At 43.8% G+C, this 23,247-nt stretch overlaps 1 protein-coding gene across 10 annotated transcripts in view; it reads right to left on the bottom strand.

The window, feature by feature from the left end:
* Positions 1–23,247, bottom strand: part of tcerg1b (transcription elongation regulator 1b (CA150)) — a 119,932-nt gene that overhangs the window by 93,591 nt on the left and 3,094 nt on the right. For all 10 annotated transcript variants that reach the window (XM_070878604.1, XM_070878596.1, XM_070878597.1 and 7 more), the window contains exon 2: positions 13,649–13,877. In XM_070878604.1, coding sequence (XP_070734705.1) covers positions 13,649–13,876 — 228 coding nt within the window. In that variant the 5' untranslated portion in view covers position 13,877. The remainder of the gene's footprint in view (positions 1–13,648; positions 13,878–23,247) is intronic.

Here is a 23,247-nt window from a genome sequence, read left to right as displayed (position 1 = left end):
AATTTTTGCCCACTCACTTAGCCTGTCAATGTCCTTTTTCAGATTTTGTGTGTCCTCCTCACACATTGCTTTTCCTCACATCTTTGTATCATCAGCAAACTTGGCTACATTACACTCAGTCCCTTCTTCCAAGTCGTTAACAGATTATAAATAGTTGAGGTCCCAGCACGAATCCCTGCGGCACCCCACTAGTGACTGATTGCCAACCAGAGAATTAATCATTTAACTCAACTCTCTGTTTTCTGTCAGTTAGCCAATCCTCTATCCATGCTAATATATTACCCCCAACCCGTGAACTTTTACCTTGTGCAGTAACCTTTTATGTGGCACCTCATCAAATGCTTTTTGGAAGTCCAAATACACCACATCCACTGGTTCCCCTTTATCCACCTTGTTCGTTACATCCTCAAAGTATTCCAGAAAATTTGTCAAACATGACTTCCCCTTCATAAATCCATGCTGACTCTGCCTGACTGAATTTTGCTTTTCCAAATGTCCTGCTACTGTTTCTATAATAATGGACTCCCAACATTTTCCCAACCACAGATGTTAGGCTAACTGGTCTATAGTTTCCTGCTTTTTGTCTGCCTCCTTTTTTAAATAGGGGCATCACTTTTGCAGTTTTCCAATCTGCTGGGACCTCCCCAGAATCCAGGGAATTTTGGTAAATTACAACCAATGCTATTTACTTTCTTCACCTGCAAAGAGTGAACCATAGTTTTAAATGGCCTATTGACCAAAACCCCGTGTCTCTATCTTGCTGTTATTGCCAACACATTACCATGTTTAGTGCACTCCACATTCTGGTATCTTGTACTTAATTTCATGGCTACAGATTGATCTATGTTGAGCTCTAACAGCTATCTCTGATGTAGCCTACCTACATCTCTGGACATTTGATAGCATCATTTGCCACAGCACTCAATTTTTAGTATCATCACCTGCAAACTTCAACAATATTAAATCCTCAAAGGCATTTAAATAAATTATAGATGAAACAAAGCAGCTGCAAAACCAACTGCTGTGGAACTCTATGTGCAACCAGTTTCCACCGACATCTTCCCACTCTTATCTACCTTCCTGCCACACAGCTGCCGAATAGTTTTCCAGATATTCCATGGACATGCACCTTGTGAATCAGTCTGTTATTGGCAGTTTCAAAAACATTTCTGAAATCCAGGCAGACAACATCCACTAGCTCTGCCAGATACACAAGATCTGTAACCGCAACAGAAAATCGAGTAAATTGGTCAAACACAACCCACTTTTTAAAAAAAATATTAATTCCGGGATGTGGGTATCAGTCGCAAGGCCAGCATTTATTGCCCGTCCCCATTTGCCCTCGAGAAGGTGGTGGTGAGCTGCCGCCTTGAACTTGTGATGAAGAAACTCCCAGAGTGCTGTTCGGGAGGGAGTTCCAGGATTTTAACCCAGCAATGAACGAATGGTGATATATTTCCAAGTCAGAATGGTATGCAACTTGGAGGGGAACTTGCAGATGATGATGTTCCCATGCGCCTGCTGCCCTTGTCCTTCTAGGTGGTAGAGGTCGCAGGATTGGGAGGTGCTGCCGAAGAAGCCGTGGCGAGTTGCTGCAGTGCATCTTATAAATGGTACACACTGCAGCCATGGTACGTCGGTGATGGAGGGAGTGAATGTTTAAGGTGGTTGATGAGATGCCAATTAAGCGGGCTGCTTTGTCCGGGATGGTGTCAAGCTTCTGGAGTCCTGTTGGAACTGTGCTCATCCAGGCAAGGAGATTATTCGATCACATTCCTGACTTGTGCCTTGTAGATAGTGAAAAGGCTTTGTGGAGTCAGGTGGTGAGACACTTGCCACAGAATACCCAGCCTTGAACCCGCTCTTGTTGCCACAGTATCTGTGTGGCTGGTCCAGTCATGTTTCTGGTCAATGGTGACCCCCAGGATGTTGATGGTGGGGCATTCGGCGATGGTAATGTCGTTGAATATCATGGGGAGGTGGTTAGATTCTCGCTGATTGGAGATGGTCATTACCTGGCACTTGTATGGCACGAATGTTACTTCCCAATTATCAGCCCAAGCCTGAATATCATCCAGGTCTTGCTGCACACGGGAATGGGCTGCTTAATTTTCTGAGGATTTGCAAATGGAACTGAACACTGTAATCAGAGAACATCCCCACTTCTGACCTTAAGGAGAGAGGATTACTGATGAAGCAGCTGAAAATGGTTGGGCCTAGGACACTGCCCTGAGCAACTCCTGCAGCGATTTCCTGGGGCTGGGATGATTGACCTTCAACAACCACCTTCCTTCTGAAGCTCAGGAAGCAAACTATGCAAAGACTGGCAATCTGAACTGAAACTGGCTCTATCATACCCTGTATGTCCAGGCAGACCCTTATGCCATTCCCCATCCAAATCTCAAACATTCCCCACAATCAAGGTACAGTTCACAGGCCTGTAATTTGACAGTGGAAAGTGGCATAGAACTTCAAATATTGATCTATTTTTATGAATTGTGTGGGACAAAAATATCCACAATCCTTCACATATCAAGTATGACCAGGCTGCAACCAATCAATATTCAGCATTCTCCATTTTGTGACTTGGGTTTAGGCAAAGATCTGCAGCGAGTGCATTGAATTTTAGTGCAATAACCATCTGAAGTAGGGAAGTCACTTATCACTACAATTACAGATTGGGCTCTTCCAAAGCTGCATCTGGGGAGATCATTGCATCACTGTTGGTGGTTACTGTGGGATCAATTTGAAGGATTGAATTGAACTATCCAACAACTGTATTAATGCTATATTGAAGGGTTCTAGCTCAACTATAATATTTCCTGCAACGCATAGGTGCCTATATGTTAATTAATTGTAATGACAACATCGACACGGCCTCATAACAGCCTGCAACATTTTAAATTCCTTGCCTTCAAATGCAACACACAGGTTAAGGTCTCACATGACCTTTACCTTTGAATGTGTGGGTGGGTGGTGTGTGGGGGCGAAGTAGATATGTAAAACTTGATTGCTAATTTCTCAATTTCAGCTGCCCACTTGCACTCTGCATACCTTCCAACTTCTTACTGGGCCAATGTGCAGCATGATCAAATTTGTGAAGTTACTGTGCGTAAAATAAAGCTTGCAGGAGAAGGCTCAAAAATTAACACTTCAGCAGTGTGTCGCTCAGCTACCCAGTGTCCCTCTTTGTTGTTTTTAACAAAGCACCAAGTAATCAAACTCTGAAGCTGTTAGAGAAACAGGCAACTGAATGACTTGGCTAAAAACAGGAAATACACAAGTGCATCAGCTTCTGAAAATACAAAAGCCAGGTTTGTGCATCAGATATCGACCCTGCTTCTCAAGTCTCTACCCAAGATATTCTTTTCTCTTTTCAAGTGTTGGAATATCTGCTGCATGCTTTCACCATATTTTTATTTCAGATTTCCAGCATTTGCAGCCTTTTCCTTTTATTATCCCAAGTTTTTACATTGCTTTTATATTACAATAACTGTTTATTTTAAATTGTTTTGCTCAACCATATGTGCAGCAAAGCCTATGTATGTTAAAAACTGTGGGCATTCCTCAGTTCCAGCTCTACAGGTGTACCAGCTGTACTGGTAATAGCCTGCAGAGTTGTCATTAAGGATGCAGTGATGTGTGTTGGTAGGCATGCATAATTTTAATACAGTGTCCACTTTGTGAAAAACATCCAAAAGCACAGGAATAGATGTGTGTCTTCTTCCAAACTGTGGTCGGGTCAGGAGAGGAAAAAATCATGAACAAAATGATACCATGGCAAAGAACTTGTAGATCTCACTTGTGGTGGTTGTGCCAATAGAAATTGGAGTGTTGAGAGATTTGTTGCCTCCAAGTGCAATTTTTCCAAATAAGTCGTGACAATACCAAGAAGTTTTTTTAATCCAGCTGTACTTCATGACAAAAAAGGGTGCAGCATTGACCAGTGCTTGGGCCTCAGCTATTTAAGAATCAGCTCAATTAATTTGCTTATAATACAAAAAGCTAGGTGGGAATGTAAGCAGTCAGGAGCACAAAAAAAAGCTAACAAAGGGATATAGACAAGTACATGAGTGGGTAAAAATGAGGTTATTTACTTTGGTAGAAAGAATAGAAAAACAGAATATTCTATAAATGGTGAGAAACAATTAAATGCTGGTGTTCAGAGATAATTAGGTCTTCTCGTACAGGAACCACTGAGAGTTAAGCATGCAGGTACAGGCCATTTGGGCCCTCGAGCCTGCGCCGTCATTCAACAAGATCATGGTTGATCTTCGGCCTCAACTCCACATTCCTGCACTATCCCTATATCCTGCCATTCCCTTAATATCCAAAAGTCTATCGATCTCTATCTTGAAAACACTCAAAGACAGCCTTCACAGCTCCCTGAGGGAGAGAACTCCAAAGATTTACCATCCTCTGAGTGGAGAAGTTTCTCTCATCTCGGTCCTAAAACGGCTGACCCCTTATTCTGAGACTGTGACCCCTGGTTCTAGACTAGTCAACCAGGGAAAACATCATTCCAACATCTACCCTGTCAAGCCCTATGAGATTTTGTATGTTGCAATGAGATCATCATTCTTCTAAACTCAAGAATATAGGCCTAGTCTGCTCAATCTCTCCTTGTAGGACAATCCCTCCATCCCAAGAACCAGTCTAGTGAACCGTTGTTGCACTCTCTCCACGGCAAGTATATTCTTCCTTAGGTAAGGAGACCAAAACTGTATACAATACTCCAGGTGTGGTCTCGCCACGGCCCTACATAATTGCATCAAGACGTCTTTACTCTTATACTCAAATCCTCTTGTAATAAAGGCCAACAGACCATTTGCTTTCTTAATTCCTTGCTGTACCTGCATGTTAACTTCCAGGTTCCTCTGAACATCAACATTTCGCAATCTCTCACTCTTTAAAAAATACTCTGCTTTTCTCATTTTTCTACCAAAGTGGATAACTTCACACTTCTCCACATTATATCCCATTTGCCATGTTCTTTCCCATTCACTTCACCTGTCTATAGTCTCTTGAAGCCTCTTTGCAGCCGCCTCACAACTTGCATTCCCACCTAGCTTTGTATCAGAAAATTTGGATATATTACATTTGGTCCCCTCATCCAAATCATTGATATAAATTGTAAATACTGGAGGTCCAAGTACCGACCCTTGCGGTACCCCACCAGTTACAGCTTGCCAACCCGAAAATGACCCCTTTATTCCTACTCTGTTTTCTGTCCGTTAACCAATCCATGCCAATATATTGCCCCCAATCCCATGAGCCCTAATTTTGTTTAAATAACCTCTTGTGTTGGACAAATAGCACGTTAGCCTTTATTGCAAGGAATTGGAGTACAAGAGCAAGGAAGTATTGCTACAATTGTGCAGGACTTTGATGAGACCATACCTGGAGCACTGTGCACAGTTTTGCTCTCCTTATGAGGAAGGAGATACTTGCCTTTGAGGTGGTACAACAAAGGTTCACTAGATTGATTCCTGGGATAGAAGGGTTGTACCATGAGGAGCTTATACTCTATGGAGTTTACAAGAATGAAAGGTGATCTCATTGAAACATACAAAATTCTTACAAGGCTTGACAGGGTGGATGTGGAGAGTTTAAAACTATGGGGCATCGTCTCAGGCTAAGTGGTCGGCCATTCAAGGCAGAGATGGAGGAGGATTTTCTTCACTCAGGAGGTTAGTGAATGTCTGGAATTTTCGACCCAAAGTTCTGTAGATGCTGAAGTGTTGAGTATATTCAAGGCGGAGATGGGTAGATTTTTGGACTCAAGGGGAAATCAAGGGATATGGAGATGGGTGGGTAAGTGAAGTTGAGGTTGAAGATCAGCCATGATCTTACTGAATGTGGAGCAGACGAGAGGCCGTGTGGCCTGCTCCTAATTCTTGTGTTATGATTTGGTGGGCTGGGGGGGGGGGCGGACAGAAGAAAAAAGGTGTAGAATGAAGGACTACCCAACAAAGATACCGTCTCTAGTTCCACACGATGCCAGTAATATGTGGATTAGGTAACCCTAAATTTTAGGCTTGTGTACTTAAAATCTACAAAGCATTTTTAAACTCTACATTAGCAGCAAAAACTTCAATAAAGTCATTTAATTCTATAGCTTGGACTTCAAAATATCAAAAACTAAAAATGGATCAACGGAACTTTATTTGAACAATAAACATCATTTTGGCTCAGTTGATTTCATTCTCTCGACTCAAAAGGTTTGGGTTTATGCCCCAGCATTGATCTCAGCCCATAATGGCACTTCAGTGCGTACTTAGCGAGTGCTGCATTGTCAGACACACTGGGGCCGAAATTGCCCACCGCCCGAAACGAGTCGCACCTACTCAAGTGTTCCGGCCGCCCCAACGCATAGGGCAGCCAAACCGGGGAAATTCAGCACTTCGTGATTTTTTTTGAAGCAGGGCAGACGTGGCTTCATCATTGGGGCAGAAGTGAGGTCGCATCGGAGTAGCCGCCACTAGCAGGTCAGAAGTGGGGTCGGGTCGGAGTGGCTGAGACTACAAGTCATCAGTGCCCTGCTGATGACGACATCGCGCTGACGTGTCGTAAGAACATAAGAAATAGGAACAAGAGGAGGCCATATGGCCCCTCGAGCCTGCTCCGCCATTTAATACAATCATGGCTGATCCGATCATGGACTCAGGTCCATTTTCTTGCCCGCTCTCCATAACCCCTTATTGTTTAAGAAACTGTCTAGTTTTGTCTTAAATTTATTCAATCACCCAGTTTCCACAGCTGAGAGGCAGAAAATTCCATGGATTAACAACCCTCAGAAGAAATTTCTCATCTGTTTTAAATGGGCAGCCCCTTATTCGAAGATCATGCCCTCTAGTTCTCGTCTCCCCCATCAATCTGAGTAAACATCCTCTCTGCATCCATGTCAAGCCCCCTCATAATCTTATACATTTCTATAAGATCACCTCTCATTCTTCTGAATTCCAATGAGTAGAGGCCCAACCGACTCAACCTTTCCTTATAAGTCAACCCCCTCATCCCCGGAATCAAAAGAGAGGGCTGCTGCGAACGCTGCAGCCACCAGTGAGGGTTTCAGCCTGGCATCCAAAAGTGGGTGCCAGCCAGCCGAACCTGCAGCCATAATTGTCGGCCCAACCCGGCAGTCAGCCAACTTAAAAAAAAAAATAAGATGGAGTCATCGGCAGCACCACCAAGCCAAAGAAATCAAAAGCCATCAGTGGCACTGACTGGCAGCGGCGCCACTCCCATGGAGCAATTTCCGAAAGGGTCGCCACCAGTCAACGCATGCACACCGCGTCGGGGAAACGGGCGGAGCAGTCCTATATACTGTTCCAAAACTGAGGACAGGCAATATGTAAAATGGCAACCCGTCCGCAGCGACCAGTCCGCAGCCACAGGCCTTATTAGCAAGAGGCAATTTTGGCCACACTGCCTTTTGAGCTCCGGGAGAGTTGTTGGGAGTGGCATGGCCATGAAAAGATTTAAAGAGAATGAAAATTTTAAATTGGGGGACTGGCAGCCAATGTAGGTCAGCAAGGACAGGAATGATGGGTTGAATGGGAACTGGTATGGGATAGGATAACAAGAGTTTTGAATGAGCTTAATTTTACAGAGTGCAGGATGAGAGGCAGCCAGGAGAGCATTGAAATAATCGAGTCTAGAAGTGACAAATGCGTGGATGAGCGTTTCAAAGGAAGATGGGCCGTAGGCAGACTTGTTACATAGGTGGAAATAGGTAGGATGAGGATAAGGGGTTGGGAGCTCAGCTCATGGTCGAATTGGATGCTAAGCTATTTCCCCTCCAAAGTGTGCGGGTGCCTAACCCGACCATGCACTTCAGTTCACAGGTCGCGCAATGAACTGGAGCCGGGGAGGGAGGTGGATGGGTGGAAAGGCCCCCCCCCCCCCCCTCCACCCCAATAGTGAACAACCAGGCAAGTCATAGCTCTGAGAGAATGGCCCGGGAACACCTCACAGTTGCTCTGAATTGGAACAGCATTTGGAGAAAGCTTTGGAACCCAGCAAGCGTTGTCTGGGACAGCCGTTGACTAATGGTGGACACAGGACCCACAATTCTCTGCGCACCAACAACTGCTCTACCTACCCTGCTGAGAGTGCGCATGTTCCCCAGGGACGCAGTTAACTCAAAAGAAACACAGTCAGACTCTGTGAAAACAGGTGAAGAAACCGGGAAGCGGCAGGTAGGGTGGGGAGGAGCTGGTGCAGCAATTTAATAGTGCCAAGGCCCTCGTCTTGCGTCCGCCGGACCCAATGGCTCGGACTCGGGGTCTGAGATGCAGTGACTCGTTGTTGATACCTGCGCTCGCGCCCAATCAGTTTTCTGGACTTGCTCTGCGCAGGAAGGCGGTCTCCAGCCACACTTTGGCGCAACACACTGCAGGAGCCTGCTTGATAGGTGCGATAGTTCGGTGCTGAATTATTTTGAGGAATGCTGTTTTTTCAGCTTAACAGATGTTGAAGATTGTATTCAGGTTGCTGATAAGGGTCTCAGTGTCACACTCGTGTCACAGCACTGCCTTTCCACCTGCAGGAGTTGGGCTGAATCCACTGCGGAGAGATGAAAGGAATGTCCATGGTCTTCGGTTTCGAAAGGCCAGGGCAATATTACTTAATCACATAACTTTACATACATTATGGAATCATTCTGAAATTTCAGAAATGTAAACAGTTTACACACTGGTTACAGCTAGCTTAGAAGTAATGATAGATTGTGGATTTTGGACTCTCGTGCAATGAAACATTGAAAGAGGTTTAAGTTTGACTCCGTGTAGTTTCCAACGGTCCCAAGTCCTCAGATAGAAGACCACTCAGTGAAGGCAGGGAAATGAAATTATATTTTTATTATCTCATATGTGGATTATATTTATTTTGTTAACTTTATAAAATAAATGATCCAATCTCCAGACAGTGAGTCCTGGTGAACCACTTCAGGCAATTTTTGTTAATGTTTCAATTCATGCAAAGAAATCCAGACAAATTTGAGCTGTGGATGTTTAACCCAAAAAGACAGTCCTGAGCTGCAAATGTTGATCTGAATGAGCGTCTGATTAAAATGGAATACCACCAAGGCGGGAGGGAAAGGGAAGCACTTTTTAAACCTTGGGCCATAAATTGCAGCCTTGCCGGGTGCATACAGTGCCGGTTCTCAGCGAGCAATGAACATGCGCCAAGAACTGGCTTTTCCGATCTGTCAAAATTTCTTGTGACAGATCCCACGCATCCCTGCAGGAAGGACATCAGTGGAGCAAATGAGTTGGGCTTGTCCTTCAAACTCTTAGCAGGTGTATAGCTTACTTTTACCAGCATAAGAGTTTTCAAACATTCACTCATTTTTATATTAAAAAACCCTGTCCATTAAGGCAAGTTTATTTTTAAACCTATTGAAACATTTTTTTAAAATATTTCTAAAACATTTAATTACATTCAATTAATTTTAAACATGCGAGATGTTTCTTGTTTTAGGGTGGTATTCTCATGGATAATAAGGGAATGTCCATACAAACAGAACTCCCATTATCAATGAGACTAGATAGTGACTGGTGGTCTAGGCCCACGTGATTTCAGCATATGCTTGTGTCTCTGGAAGAACTGTTCCCGTACGCTGCAGAGCGAATGAAGGCCTCCGGGTCCACCAGGTATTTTCATAGATTTTTTTTTTTCAGGTCGGAGGCATCCATCCGAAGGAAGCCGCCGACCGCAATTTTCGGCCACAGTTGTACAAGGGCTTTTGCTCCCATGGTTTTGGGTGCACGTCAATGAAAAGGTGGTGGTAAAGCCCAAGGGATAATTGAGGGCATTAAAGGCATGAGGCACAAGTCTTGCACAGGTTTATGTTTGCACAGTGCATGTTACCTCCAGCTTGAGTTCCTCACCACCTCCCAACAAATTTTGTAAACATAAAAAGTTATTGCTAATGCCTGGTGTAATAAGAAAAAAAACTTAGCAGAACAAGTCATTTGATTTATCAAGTGTTTTCCTTCCACCAACAATATCCAGTCTATTTGTTTTTGGGATACCATTAAATCGGCTCCTGTGATTCGGATGGATTAATAAGGGACGGTCAGCATGGATTTGTTGATGGCAAATCAAGTCCGATTGAGGTAATATGGGGTCCGAGACTTTGCCCAGAATGTATATTGAAGTAAAGTTCCTTTTCTCCCAACTTCCAGACCATGACAAAATGATCATTCTTTAGTTTAACTGTTAATCAATTTAACCTAATATTTCCTGTTGCAAAGGATCAGGAGATGACCTGGACTATCTTCGAAAGTTAATGTGACCTGCTGCTAATTTGTTAGTTTTGGTGCCTCTATTCCTCTGGCCAATCTGCCATGAACACCTCACATGGGATGTTACGGACCCATCTGCTTCTTCCTACTCCAGCATGGTCTCAACTAATCTCCAACATTAGCATATCCCAATCGGACAATGACCCCAAGATGTTAAGATTAACTTTAATGGTACACCCGACAGAGCAAACATGAGTAATATGGTTTTTGTAAGAGTTGTGACCTGTTAGATTAAATGAAGCCACTATTGATGCTTATAAATCTAAGAAAAGCAATTGATATGATTTTTTTTGAAGAGTTGATCTGATTGGTTCATGATTTGAGATGTCGGGGTAGCAATATGGCATTACTCTATGCTTTTAAGTGGTTTCTGTTGCGAAAGTTGTTGTTCTAAAAGTTATTGTAAAATTTGGCCACAGACAAAATAAGTCGTGCTCAAAAGGAGCTCGTGGTCCCCTCAGTACAAAAAAAAAATTAGAAGGAACATTGGTACCAAGATTGCGAAAAGTCTGGTTCAGCCTGAGACAATGGATGGGGAGTGGGATGGAATCAGTGCCATAGATACGCAGTTTATTGTGGGGGACGAAGATGATGGCCTTGTTCTTGCCAATATTTAACTGAAGGAAATGGCAGCTCATCCACGAATAGAGATTGGACACGCAGTCGAAAAACAAAGGCAATGAAGGGGTAGAGCTGTGGGTCGTCAGTTTACATGAGGAAGCTGACCCCATTTCTGCAGCATGTGGAAGAGGAAGAGTTGGTGGCCAAGGACAGATGCTTGGGCAATTCCGGAGGCAACAGTGCAGCCAGTGCTGGAAATACTCTGCCTATGATTAGATAGTTGAGTGGAATCAGGTAAGGGTTCACTGAGCTGGATAACAGAGGTAAGATATTGGTGAAGGATGGTGGGATTGATTGTCAAAGTCTACTGATAGGTTAAGTAAGGATAATGCACCATGATCAGCATCATGGAGGATGTCATCTATGACTTCCATTAGGGCCACCTCAGTACTGTGGCAGGAATAGAAACCTGACTGGACAGGTTCAAACATATAGTTTCAGGAAACATGGGCATGGTTGCGAGGCAAAAATCATGCTCAAGAACTTTGGAATGGAAACGGAGGATTGAAATAGGTTGAGAGTTTGCCAGCTCAGAGGAGTCGGGTAGATTCCTTGGAGGGGAGGATGATGACAGCAGTACTGTAAGGGAGGGAAACAATCTATCTAGCATGGGGCCATTAGGTGGTGATCAGTTAATTGAAAATAGGGTCAAAGGAACAAGAGATGGGTTCATGAACCAAATGAGCTTGGACATAAGTGAGAAACTAAAGATGGGGTTTAAGTTTACAGCAGAGGTATCCGAGGGACAGGAAAATTTTGGCTTGTGGAAAAAGGGAAGGGGAGAAGCAGCAGAGGCAGTTGAATGGACGGTCTCAAACTTGTGACAAAAGAAGTCAGAGTTCCTCTTGTTCCATACTTGTTGGAGGGGAGGGTGGAGGGGTCAGGGGAGAGGGGTTTACAGCAATATTTGGTAGTGGAGAAAATAATTTGTCTGTGTTCCAGGATGATCCCGAAGTAGGGGACAGTTTTGGTAGAGGAATGCCCTTGATAGAGTCCGGCCAGGTCTGTCGAAGAATGGCCAAAGCAGTTGGATGCCATATACTTGCATGTCTGCAACATTTGAACTTAAGGGAGTGGAGATGGGGGCTGTACCGGGGGAATCATCAGCTGCAGAAGGGTGAGCCAAAGACTATGCAGTTGGAATTTAGAAAGTGCAGCTCGAAGTGATTTGGAAGATTTTTTTTTTCCCCTCGGGACAAACACAAAAGGATGTGTTATAAGGGGATTGGCCGGGGGGGGGGGGGGGGATGTAGGTGGAGAGAGATACATGGAAGTGGTTGGAGATGACCTTGCCTGTAATCATCAAGGCCACAGGAGTAGAGGTGTCACGGGATGGAGGCGCCAAGGAGAATGTCTGTGAATACAAATAGGAGAGCTTTTATGGGAGGGAGTGTTTAAGGAGCACAGGAGACAACTGAAATCAGGGGAGATATGGCATGGTGAGTGGAGATAAAGATTAAAATCAGAGGCTGAGGAAGGAAAGGAGAGGGGATATCGGTGAGAAACCTGGGCTGTGTGGGGGGGGGGGCAATAGGGAAAGAGACCAGTGTGATCTCATGATAAGGGTCACACCACCATCATGGCAGTTTGGGTGGGGCAAATGGTTGAAAGCATAGGCAGGCGGGAAGGTTTTATTAAGGGGCGAGCTAACTTTCAGTCAAAGCCAGGGTGCCAACATAATTAGGGCAAGGGCCATGTTTGAAAATGAATGGAAAGAAAGAACAAAGGAAAGAAATAACAATGCCCAATCCAGAAACAGATATGTTTTCAGAGTAAGAATTCAGAGAGATCAGGTTTGTGCACGGGGGAGTGAATCCTTCACTTTCCATCTCCTTGCTAGCTTTCTAAACTATAAAACCCGAACCCTTCCCTTTGATTGTACACATGGCTTTTGGGTGAAGGCGGGATCAAGTCGAATTGAAAGAGAACTGGAACATAGGCATGCAGGTCACTGACAGCAAGCTAACTCCAAACAGGTCAAGCAACTTAGCCCCGACGTTCAAGGAAGGTTCAAGGTAAAGCAATTCAGGGAGACAAAACTTGTGATTTAAAACAAAAGCTAATTGGTGCAAACTTTAGGTCTGTTTTAGAATCCACCGGACAGCACAACAAAGAATGGAAATGGGCCATCAGGATCATTAAGCCCACCAGAAAAACAGAATACAAGATGGATTTCAAGACAGATCATTGCTTGCGCTGGAACTCCACATCCTATTGACTTTGCTCTCAAAGTGATTCACTACTTGGAAAAAAAAACAATTTTCTCCGCTCCTCCTTTGAAGGCACCAACTTAAGCTGAAATATGGTTGCGAGAACATTTTACCCTGTGATACCTTTCCGAAGTGGCCATGCTTTATGCATGAGCCAACCTGGGATGAATGGTGATCGGTTATATTTCATGGAGGGCATCACAGTCCAACATGATCCTGCCCTCATCCTGCATCTATACAAGCACTCTTTCTATCAGGGGATCACTGGATATCAGGAGCAGGAGCCAAAGCTGATGTTAACCCTATCTAAACATGGGCACCGAGGCAAACTGTAGCATTTACTCAGATCGTTGTAAATATTTCTAATCAATTACCTTAAATAAAAACATCTGGTCCATGAGAGCATAACCTGAAAAAGTGTGTAAAAATTGTAAAAAATGCAACTGAGCCACAGGATTTAGTAAAACGAAAAATCCAGGTGGTTAACTTCTAGCCTCTAACTCTTACCTGTAAATGTGGTGGAGCCATAGGTGGTGGCATTCCTCCTGGGGGTGGTGGAATTGGTGGCATACTGGGATCAAACGGTGGTCGCCCAAAAGGAGGACGTGGTGGGGGTCCTCGCATCATTGCAAATGGCGGAGGCGGTGGGCGCACATGAAGAGGTGGTGGACCCCGTAGCATAGCATTTGTTGGAGGAGCTGGGCCACGAAATCGTAGCGCTTGCTGATGTGCCATCCTATCAGAGGAGATAAACAAACATGACAAGACACTGCAGTACAGTCTATAAATCAACTTCCGTTAGTTATTAATATCAGATTTTTAGCGGGGGGGTGGGGGGGGGGTTTCCTTCACTTCTCCTGCTGGATTCCAGGGGCAGCATCCACCCTCCAATACCTTGACATCAAGTGGCTATTATTCATCACTAAATCTCATCATTGTCAGTTTCAAACAACTAATTCTGTCCTCAAACATCCACACAGGCACCTTATCTAGCAGAAGTCACTGGATAATCATTACAACTTTTAATTCCCAAGTCAACAGTCAGCACCCTCACCTCCCTTACTGCTAATTCAGCAGAAATCAGTAATCAAACTTGGGACCCTGCTCTCTCTGCTTTAGCACCATACCAAATTATGAATTTGCACACTTAGAAATATGGAAAGCCCTACAAGTACATACATTCGCTAAAATTTTGAGGTAGTTTTACTGTAGACAGGAACACAACATTTGCTGTTTCTTGACCTTGCCAGATATGTATTTAAGTAAGGGCCAGGAGCATAACAATGGTCCTAACTCATGAGCAACTACAATAAAAATACATCTTCCCTATGCACAGCATAATTTGATTAATACAACATACATTTAAGAGGATAAAGAAGTTTCCACAAAAATAGAGCTGGTGAGGCACCTTCTAGATCAATTGACTCTTGAACGAGAGGGATCACCAAGTTTGAATCAGAGCATCAAGTGACACTCTGACCTATCTGCTCTCATTAGGCAAGCTGTGCCAGTGTGTAGCAGGTGACAAAACCATTGCAAGGACAACAAAATGGCACTTTTGCCATGCAAGCCCAGAACAGGGAGGCATCATTGCCTAGATTGGAGGCACCAGATGAAGCGGAGGTGACAAGAACTCTCCAAAAGAGGGGGAAGGTATTTGGGAGCGGGGTCAAGCGAAGCACTGATCCAAGATGAAATCACTTAAGTTTTATCCCTTAGTTTCATCTCCACTACAGTTTTAGGGATTTGCAATTTCTTATTTTTTTTAAATCAGGGAAATGATAACATACCGAATCCCACATGAAACTTATAGGGAATAATAGCAATACGACAAAAAAAAATTCTTGAAATTAATTTTTGCCGATTAGAACACTTTTGCCAGTTTTACTTTGTTCCATTTTACTGTGGTGTGGGGCGGGGAGGGGAAGAGAAAGAGAACAATTGCAATGTCGCAAACCACACGAACGGTATGGAAATCAAATGTCACATTTTGGGACATAGGATTTTGGAAAAATCACCAGATGACATGGAAATAAATTGCAGTAAAAACTGAAGAGAAAGCTTCCAAATTTTGGTATTTTAAAATCAGTGAAAACAAAAAACAAGGAACCTTGAGGACCAAACAAATTCCTATCCTATTAAATGACTTTCTCTTCCACATTCACCCGCCCCCTTCTTTGCGGTGTACAGTTCTGCAGTAGCAGCAGCACCCAAGTACAATTTCATTGTGTGTCAACTTAAGCAAGTGCCTGCACACTGTTGGCTGAAGTCACTACTGCCCTATAGATCATAAGCTTGGTGCCATATTTGAGGGCCTGATCTTCAAACACTTTTCCTCAGGAGGCCGAAGGCTGCATTGGCACACTGGAGGTGGTGTTGAACCTCATCGTTGATGTCTGCCCTTGCTGATAGATAGGCCCACGAGGAATGGGAAATGGTCCACGTTGTCCAGGTCTGCGTCGTGAATGTTGATGACTTGGGGGGCAGTGCTGTGCAGCAGGGTCAGGTTGGTGGAGGACCTTTGTCTTACGGATGTTTAGTGTAAGGCCATGTTTTTGTACGCCTCAGTGAAGATGTTGACGATAACTTGGAGTTCAGCCTATGAACACGCAGAGGCAAGCATCGTCCGCGTACTGTAGCTCGACGACAGAGGATGGGACGGTCTTGGATCCCTCCTTTCTGTGTGGCTCAGAGATGTGGACCATATACAGTAGACACCTCAAATCGCTGGAGAAATACCACCAGCAATGCCTCCGCAAGATCCTGCAAATCTTCTGGGAGGACAGACACGCCAACATAGTGTTCTCGGTCAGGCCAACATCCCAAGCATCGAAGCACTGACCACACTCGGCCAGTTCCGTTGAGCGGGCCACATAGGTCGGGCAGGCGAACAGAGGCTCTCAAAGCAAGCACGCTACTTGGAACTCCTACACGGCAAGCGAGCCCCAGGTGGGCAGAGGAAACATTTCAAGAACACCCCCAAAGCCTCCTTGACAAAGTGCAACATCCCCAGCAACACCTGGCCAAAGACCGCCCTGTGGAGGAAGAGCATCCGAGGGAGCGCTGAGCACCTCTACTCTCATTGCCAAGAGCATGCAGAAAACAAGCGCAGGCAGCAGAAGGAGCGTGCGGCAAACCAGACTCCCCACCCACCCTTTCCTCCAACGACTGTTTGCCCCACCTGCGACAGAGACTGCAATACCCGTACTGGACCTGAGAACTCACTTTGGGAGTGGAACGAAGTCTTCCTGGATTTCGAAGGACTGCCTATGATGATAATGATAGCTGAATGAATACTGTTGTCCTGGCTCGGATCACTTAGCTCAGCAGACTGGGGACTGAACTTGGGACCCCTCTGGTCCGTCTGCCTCATACCATGTAGTGTCTTTATCCACACTTTCTGATGCAACACTCCATCAAATGGCTCAAGGAGAATTACATCACAAGGCTGTTGGAGCGAGGGATCTGCCACTCACTCCCGACCTCAAGTTGACAACTATTAAAATTGGGCCCGCACCCTTGTAGGCATGTCTGTAAAACTGAGTCAGACTGAAGGTCACTGAATTTTAGAGGAACGTAAACTGAAACAAAACAACTGAAAGGAGGGAAGGCTCCCAAAGCACAACACTTCCCTACCTCACGCAGTAAGAGGTGATCCATCCCAAGGATGATTAAAAACCAACAGAATCTTTGAGCAGGTTTTATGACATTCAAAATGGCCAAGTGTAATTGAAAGTTAGATCAGTTAGCCCCCTTCAATAAAAACAACATGGTGCTTCTAGAAATAATATTCATACAGTAATATCAGTTCTCTATACTTTAACACTTAATGTGCTGATATGCTGAATTTTCCAAGGGCACCAGTAGCCCTTTGGTATTTCAGCCAATTAGTCATCAGAGAGTCTCGACACTAAATGTCAGCAAGATTTTTGCGGGGAGAGGCATCACAATATGGATCAATTCTTTGCACGTGCACAGCAGTTCCATTTTTTCCAGTGGAGTCAGTGAACAATAATCAGAAGCAGGAGCTATGGGGGACCCGTCCCTACCATCTACCCCCAAACTACAGCATCCACGTTGCTATCACAGCAGAGATCACCTAAATCATTGTAAATGGTAATCGAATATGGGATCTTCCATGTGAGTATAGCTAAGTGCTCCTCCAATCACTGCATTTACCAAGGAGAGATATTTTTATTTTTCCTTTTTATCCATCAGGCTGCCTTTCAGCCCGCACAAGTTTAATAAACTTGCACACAAAACACACCGTTCACTTAATAACTTCACGATTTCTCATAACACTGCTTTTTAAATTTGAGCTGGTTCACACAAGCAGCCTCAAAAGTGGGATGCGCAGGCATTCTAAAGGCATCATAGCACTGTGGAAAACTGAATTCTTCAACAAAATAGACTTTTGCAAGTGTGGTTTATTTCCCTGATTTTGAAAGCTTGTGCTTAGCAGCAACTAGTGACAGTAGGATGACATAGGATATACAGCACAGAAACAGGTCATTCGGCCCACACAGTCCATGCCGGTATTTATGCTCCACTCCTCTTTCCACATCTAAATCTATCAGCATAATCCTCTATTCCCTTCACCCATATATGCTTGTCCAGTCTCGCCTTAAATGCATCTACACTAGTAGCTTAAACTACTCCCCGTGGTAGCGAGTTCCACATTCTCACCAATTCTTTGGGTAAAATAGTTTCTTTGGAATTCCCTATTGGATTTCTTGGCATCTATCTTCTATTGATGGCCTCTAGTTATGCTCTACCCCACAAGTGGAAACTGTATCCACTATCAAAACCTTTCATAATTTTAAAGACTTCTATTAGGTCACCCTTCAGCCTTCTTTTTTCAAGAGAAAAGTAGCAGTAAGTATTGAAAGTAACAACAGGAATCATTACTGCAGGGGTAATGGAAACATCCTGCAACAAGTTCTGCAGGATTTCAGCTTGCATTCAGCATTCCTGCCAAGTGTAAGTACCTCCCCAGCATGCATGCTAGTGAAACTACTGTTATGCAAAGAGCTGGAAAGAAACAAGAATCAATGACATCCCAAAGCAAGTATCTGGGGAGAGGGAAAAAAAGTTCATGTCATGGATCATCTATGGTAATCTGTGTTTTTTCAAGGTAGACTTGATCCTTTGCTTTTTGTTTCATTTGTTCTCAGGATGTCGTCAATGATGGCAAGGCTGTATTTATTACCCATCCCTATTTACTCCAAGGAAAGCAAGAGTCTGCCATGTAATCTGAGACTGCAGTCCTGAGTAGGCCCGACCAGGTAATCGGTGCTACGTTGCCTCAGTGAAGGACTTTAGTGAACCTGATGGGTTTTTAAGACAATCAGGCAGTTTTGTGGGATATTTTTCTGGTGCCAACCCACAAATAACCAGATTCATTGAATTCAATTTAATAACATGCCAATTGAAATGATGAGCTCTGCTTGCTAGCACCGGAACCACAACACTACTGCACCCATTTGTTTCACCCTAAGAATGCAAGAGCTTTTTTGGGGAATGCCACACTCTGCGAGAATAAGATAATTTTATCAAAGCAAAACTTAATAAGCATTAAAGATCTTATAAGGTCATCTGGTATGATTCTTTGGCTAATTTTCTCATTTTATTCTAATGGTCCTGACTTAGAGCTCTGGGGTGCCAAGAGCCCAGATACCTCGCCCAAGTGGCCTCTATGTTTATGAGCCTTGGCACATAACCAAGCATGATCCTGTCCTTAGACAGCATTGACTTCCAGCAGAGGTCACAGGATGGCGATCAGTAACAGAAGGCGGCCCAATTCCATAACTCAAAGCACCAAGCTCAATGGTGCTGCTGCCCCAGCTGAGCTCAACTCAAGTATCACTGAGGAAGATGGGTCAGAGTGACTCAAGGTCAGAAATGGAATCGAAGCATCATTGTTTACAAAGACACATCGGGTAGCTAATTCAATGAATGGAAAATCTGGAACGTGCACATTGTTTGTGCTTCTCAACACATCGGCTGTCATATAATCCAGACAGCAATGAACTGAAACAAAATCTCTCTTATACCACATCAATTTCGAGGCAGAGCCTTAAATAAAACCACAGAATGAGATGCAATTCAGCTGCACATCAACAGCGACACTGCTCTTAGTCGACAAGAAGATTTATGAAGACTGGAGATTAGTGGCCCAGATAGCAACATCTACTCCATAGGAAAGTCCCAATCTTCAAATCCAAGCACAGAGGTTTAACCGATAGTCTGTTTGAAGTTAGCTGCGGAGATATCAGTCAGGGTTCTTGCTATCCAGTGACTGTTGCTGGAATTCTGCATCCATGGACAGGATCTAATGAGGTGATGCCCCCTCCACTGTGGACAAATAGCACATCGACACAGGTTCATAAATCAAGAGTGACCAGTTGGACAAAATAGTGTGCGGTATCAGCCGCACCAAATTGTCAATCACCTCGGTCACTGACTGCAGTACAGAATGCCTTCTCTTACTCTCTCTCCCTGCTCCTGCCCTCCCCACCCCCATGGCAAATGAGGATTACAACCCATGCAGTCACAAGTGTTCTAGCTTGCCCAACAGGACACACCGCTCCACCCAACTAGCATACAATTGTGGGGGAGGAATAAAACACATCACTATGCTGCACAGAGTGAGTAATCGAAAGGAAACAAGAACAGTGGGGGGGAGTTCTGAAGGGACAGAGATGTGATTTAAAAGAAAAATCAACAGAAATAACATCTCTCTTCCTCCTGTTCAAGAGTGAGGTTTAAATACTGGATTCCTTTACAAGTATGGATTTTAAGAATATGTAATGGCATTCTGTTGTAGGTCAGTAATCCTGTTATGATTCACTTCGATTTTACTGTTACTTCAACAATCCTGAATTCAGATTTTTACTTAGAATACTTCCACAGCTGAGAGGCAGCGAATTCCACAGATTTATAACCCTCAGAAGAAGTTTCTCCTCATCTTTGTTTTAAATGGTCAGCCCCTTATTCTAAGATGATGCCCTCTAGTTCTAGTCTCCCCCATCAGTGGAAACATCCTCTCTGCATCCATCTTGTCAAGCCCCCTCATAATCTTATACATTTCTGTAAGATCACCTCTCATTCTTCTGAATTCCAATGAGTAGAGGCCCAAACTACTCAACCTTTCCTCATAAGTCAACCCCCTCATCTCTGGAATCAACCTAGTGAACCTTCTTCAAACTGCCTCCAAAGCAAATATATCCTTTCGTAAATATGGAAACCAAATCTGCACTCAGTATTCCAGGTGTGATCTCACCAATACCCTGTACAGCTGTAGCAAAACTTCCCTGCTTTTATACTCCATCCCCTTTGCAATAAAAAGGGGGACGATTCCATTGGCCTTTCTGATCACTTGCTGGAACTGCATACTAACCCTGCCCACTCCCCATAACCCTTCATTCCCTTATCGCTCAGCACTTTACAGCCAATCAAATACTTTTGAGAGTGTAATCACTGTTGTAATGTTGGAAGCACAGCAGACAATTTGCAACAGCAAGATCCCACAAACAGCAATGTGATAATGACCAGATAATCTGTTTTTGTGATGTTGGTTGAGGGATAAATATTGGCCAGGGAACCAGCAAGAAATCTTCTTGGAATTGTGCTTTGGGATCTTTAACGCGCACCTTAGCGGGCAGATGTGGCCTTGGTTTAACGCCTCATCCAAAAGACAGCATCTTCAACAGTATAGCAGTCCCACAGCATTGCACCGAAGTATCAGCCTTTTGTGCTCAAGTCTCTGTGGGAAGGGATTGACTGCTAGGGGATGTGTCAAAATGGTTTCGACGTTTCGTATTTCTCCTTGTGGGGAAAAAAAACACTAAGCTTCTGTGTGTACCACCTTCTCACAACTCGCACCGTAACTCTCTCAATGCAAAGAATCTCGGGCAGTGTTGGAGATGCGAGGCTCAATGCTACATGAGAAAAGGTGCTAGTCCTTTTGAGTCCTACTGTAAATGATAAAGGGACTTTAAAAAAAAATAAAAGTCCTGTTTTGACTGGAGGACCTCAGCTTTCCTGTTTTTCTTTATTTCCTGCCTCAGTGAAGGGCCAAGATATGGACATAGATTGGCAGTCTTTGCACCAAGAGCTCAACTCTAGCACTGAAAACATAAAAGCAAGACACCCTCTGGATCAGGTTGCACAAACAGGTTCCAGGCCCCTACAAGCATTTAAAAATTTGAAATCACTTTTTTTTTTAAACTGCAGATATTGCATTGTAAACAGTTTTAAATATCTTCACTGACTAGACAACCTTATTCTGTTGACGTTCTTCACTTTACTACTTCCTCTGATCGCAAATGCAGCATACACATTTTCTGCACTGCTCAAGCATCTTTTCCCCTCGACAATTCCTAATTCTTCAAAAATGGCCAAAACTGACCAAGACTTGAATACTGCTCCAATATTTGATAAAGCTAACACCTCCATCTCATTCCAAAGCAGGATACAATAAAAACTGACACCTCCCACGCCACCACCTTTGTCACCTCCACTTTATGAACAATGCTATTCTAAGTGCTCCTCTGATCCATTGTCTGCCCGCTTCCTACTCCCAGCTGTAAATTGTCACACAATGTTACCCTCCTCTGTATCGAAATCAAGACTCATCCCCAATCACCTGCACAATCTTCCAAGAAGCTCAAAACTATACTGTGGCCAAGACTAGTGGGAGGCCAGAGATTGGGAAACTTTTAAAAGCCAGCAAAGAATTAAAAAAAACAAGAGAGGGGGAAGATAGATTATGAAAGTAAACTAGCACAAAATAAAAAAAAAGATAGTAAGAGTTTCTACATAAAAAAGGAAAAGAGTGGCTAAAGTAAATGTTGGTCCCCAAGAGGATGAGACTGGGGAATTAATAATGGAGAAGAGGGAAATGGCAGAGACGTTGAACAAATATTTTGTATTGGTCTTCACAATAGAAGACACTAAAAACATCCCAATAGTGGATAATCAAAGGGCTATCGGGAGGGAGGAACTTAATACAATCACTATCACTAATGAAGTAGTACTCGGTAAAATACTGGAACTAAAGGCGGATAAGTGCCCTGGACCGGACCGGACAGCTTACATCCGAGGGTCTTGAGAAGTGGCTGCAGATAGTGGATGCATTGGTTGCAATCTTCCAAAGTTCCCTGGATTCTGGGGCAGTCCCAGCGGATTGGAAAACCGCAAATGTTTTTTAAAAAAAAGAGGCAGACAAAAAGCAGGAAACTGTAGACCAGTTAGCCGAACATCTGTTGTTGGAAAAATGCTGGAGTCCATTATTAAAGAAGCGGTAGCAGGACATTTGGAAAAGCATGATTCAATCAAGCAGTCAGCATGGTTTTATGAAAGGGAAATCTGTTTGACAAATTTGCTGGAGTTCTTTGAGGATGTAACGAGCAGGGTGGATGTGGTGTATTTGGATTTCTAGAAGGCATTCGATAAGATGCCACATAAAAGGTAACTGCACAAGATAAAAGCTCACGGAGTTGGGGGAATATATTAGCTAGCCAATCCTCTATCCATACAGAGAGTCGGGCTAAATGGGTCAGTTTCCAGTTGGCAAAGAGTGATTAGTGGGGTGCCACGGGATCGGTGCTGGGTCCTAATCTATATTAATGACTTGGATGAAGGGACCAAGTGTAATGTTAGTAAATTTGATGATAAAGATGGGTGGGAAAGCAAATTGTGAGGAGACAAAAAAAATCTGCAAAGGGATATAGACAGGCTAAGTGAGTGGGCAAAAATTTGTCAGGTGGAGTATAATGTGGGTAAATGTGAGGTTATCCACTTTGGCAGAAATAATAGAAAAGCAAATTACAAGTTAAATGGAGAAAAATTGCCAAGTGTTGCAGTACAGAGGGACCTGGGGATCCTTGTGCATGAAACACAGTTAGTATGCAGGTACAGCAAGTATTCAGGAAGGCAAATGGAATGTTGGCCTTTATTACAAGGGGGAAGAGAGTATAAAAGCAGAGAAGTCCTGCTACAACTGTAAAGGGTATTGGTGAGGCCACACCTGGAGTACTGTTTACAGTTTTGGTCTCCGTATTTAAGGAAGGATATACTTGCATTGGAGGCTGTTCAGAGAAGGT

Source organism: Pristiophorus japonicus, chromosome 4 (assembly GCF_044704955.1).
Source record: "Pristiophorus japonicus isolate sPriJap1 chromosome 4, sPriJap1.hap1, whole genome shotgun sequence".
NCBI classification, from domain to species: Eukaryota; Metazoa; Chordata; class Chondrichthyes; family Pristiophoridae; genus Pristiophorus; species Pristiophorus japonicus.
This window is presented reverse-complemented; position numbering and strand designations above follow the sequence as displayed.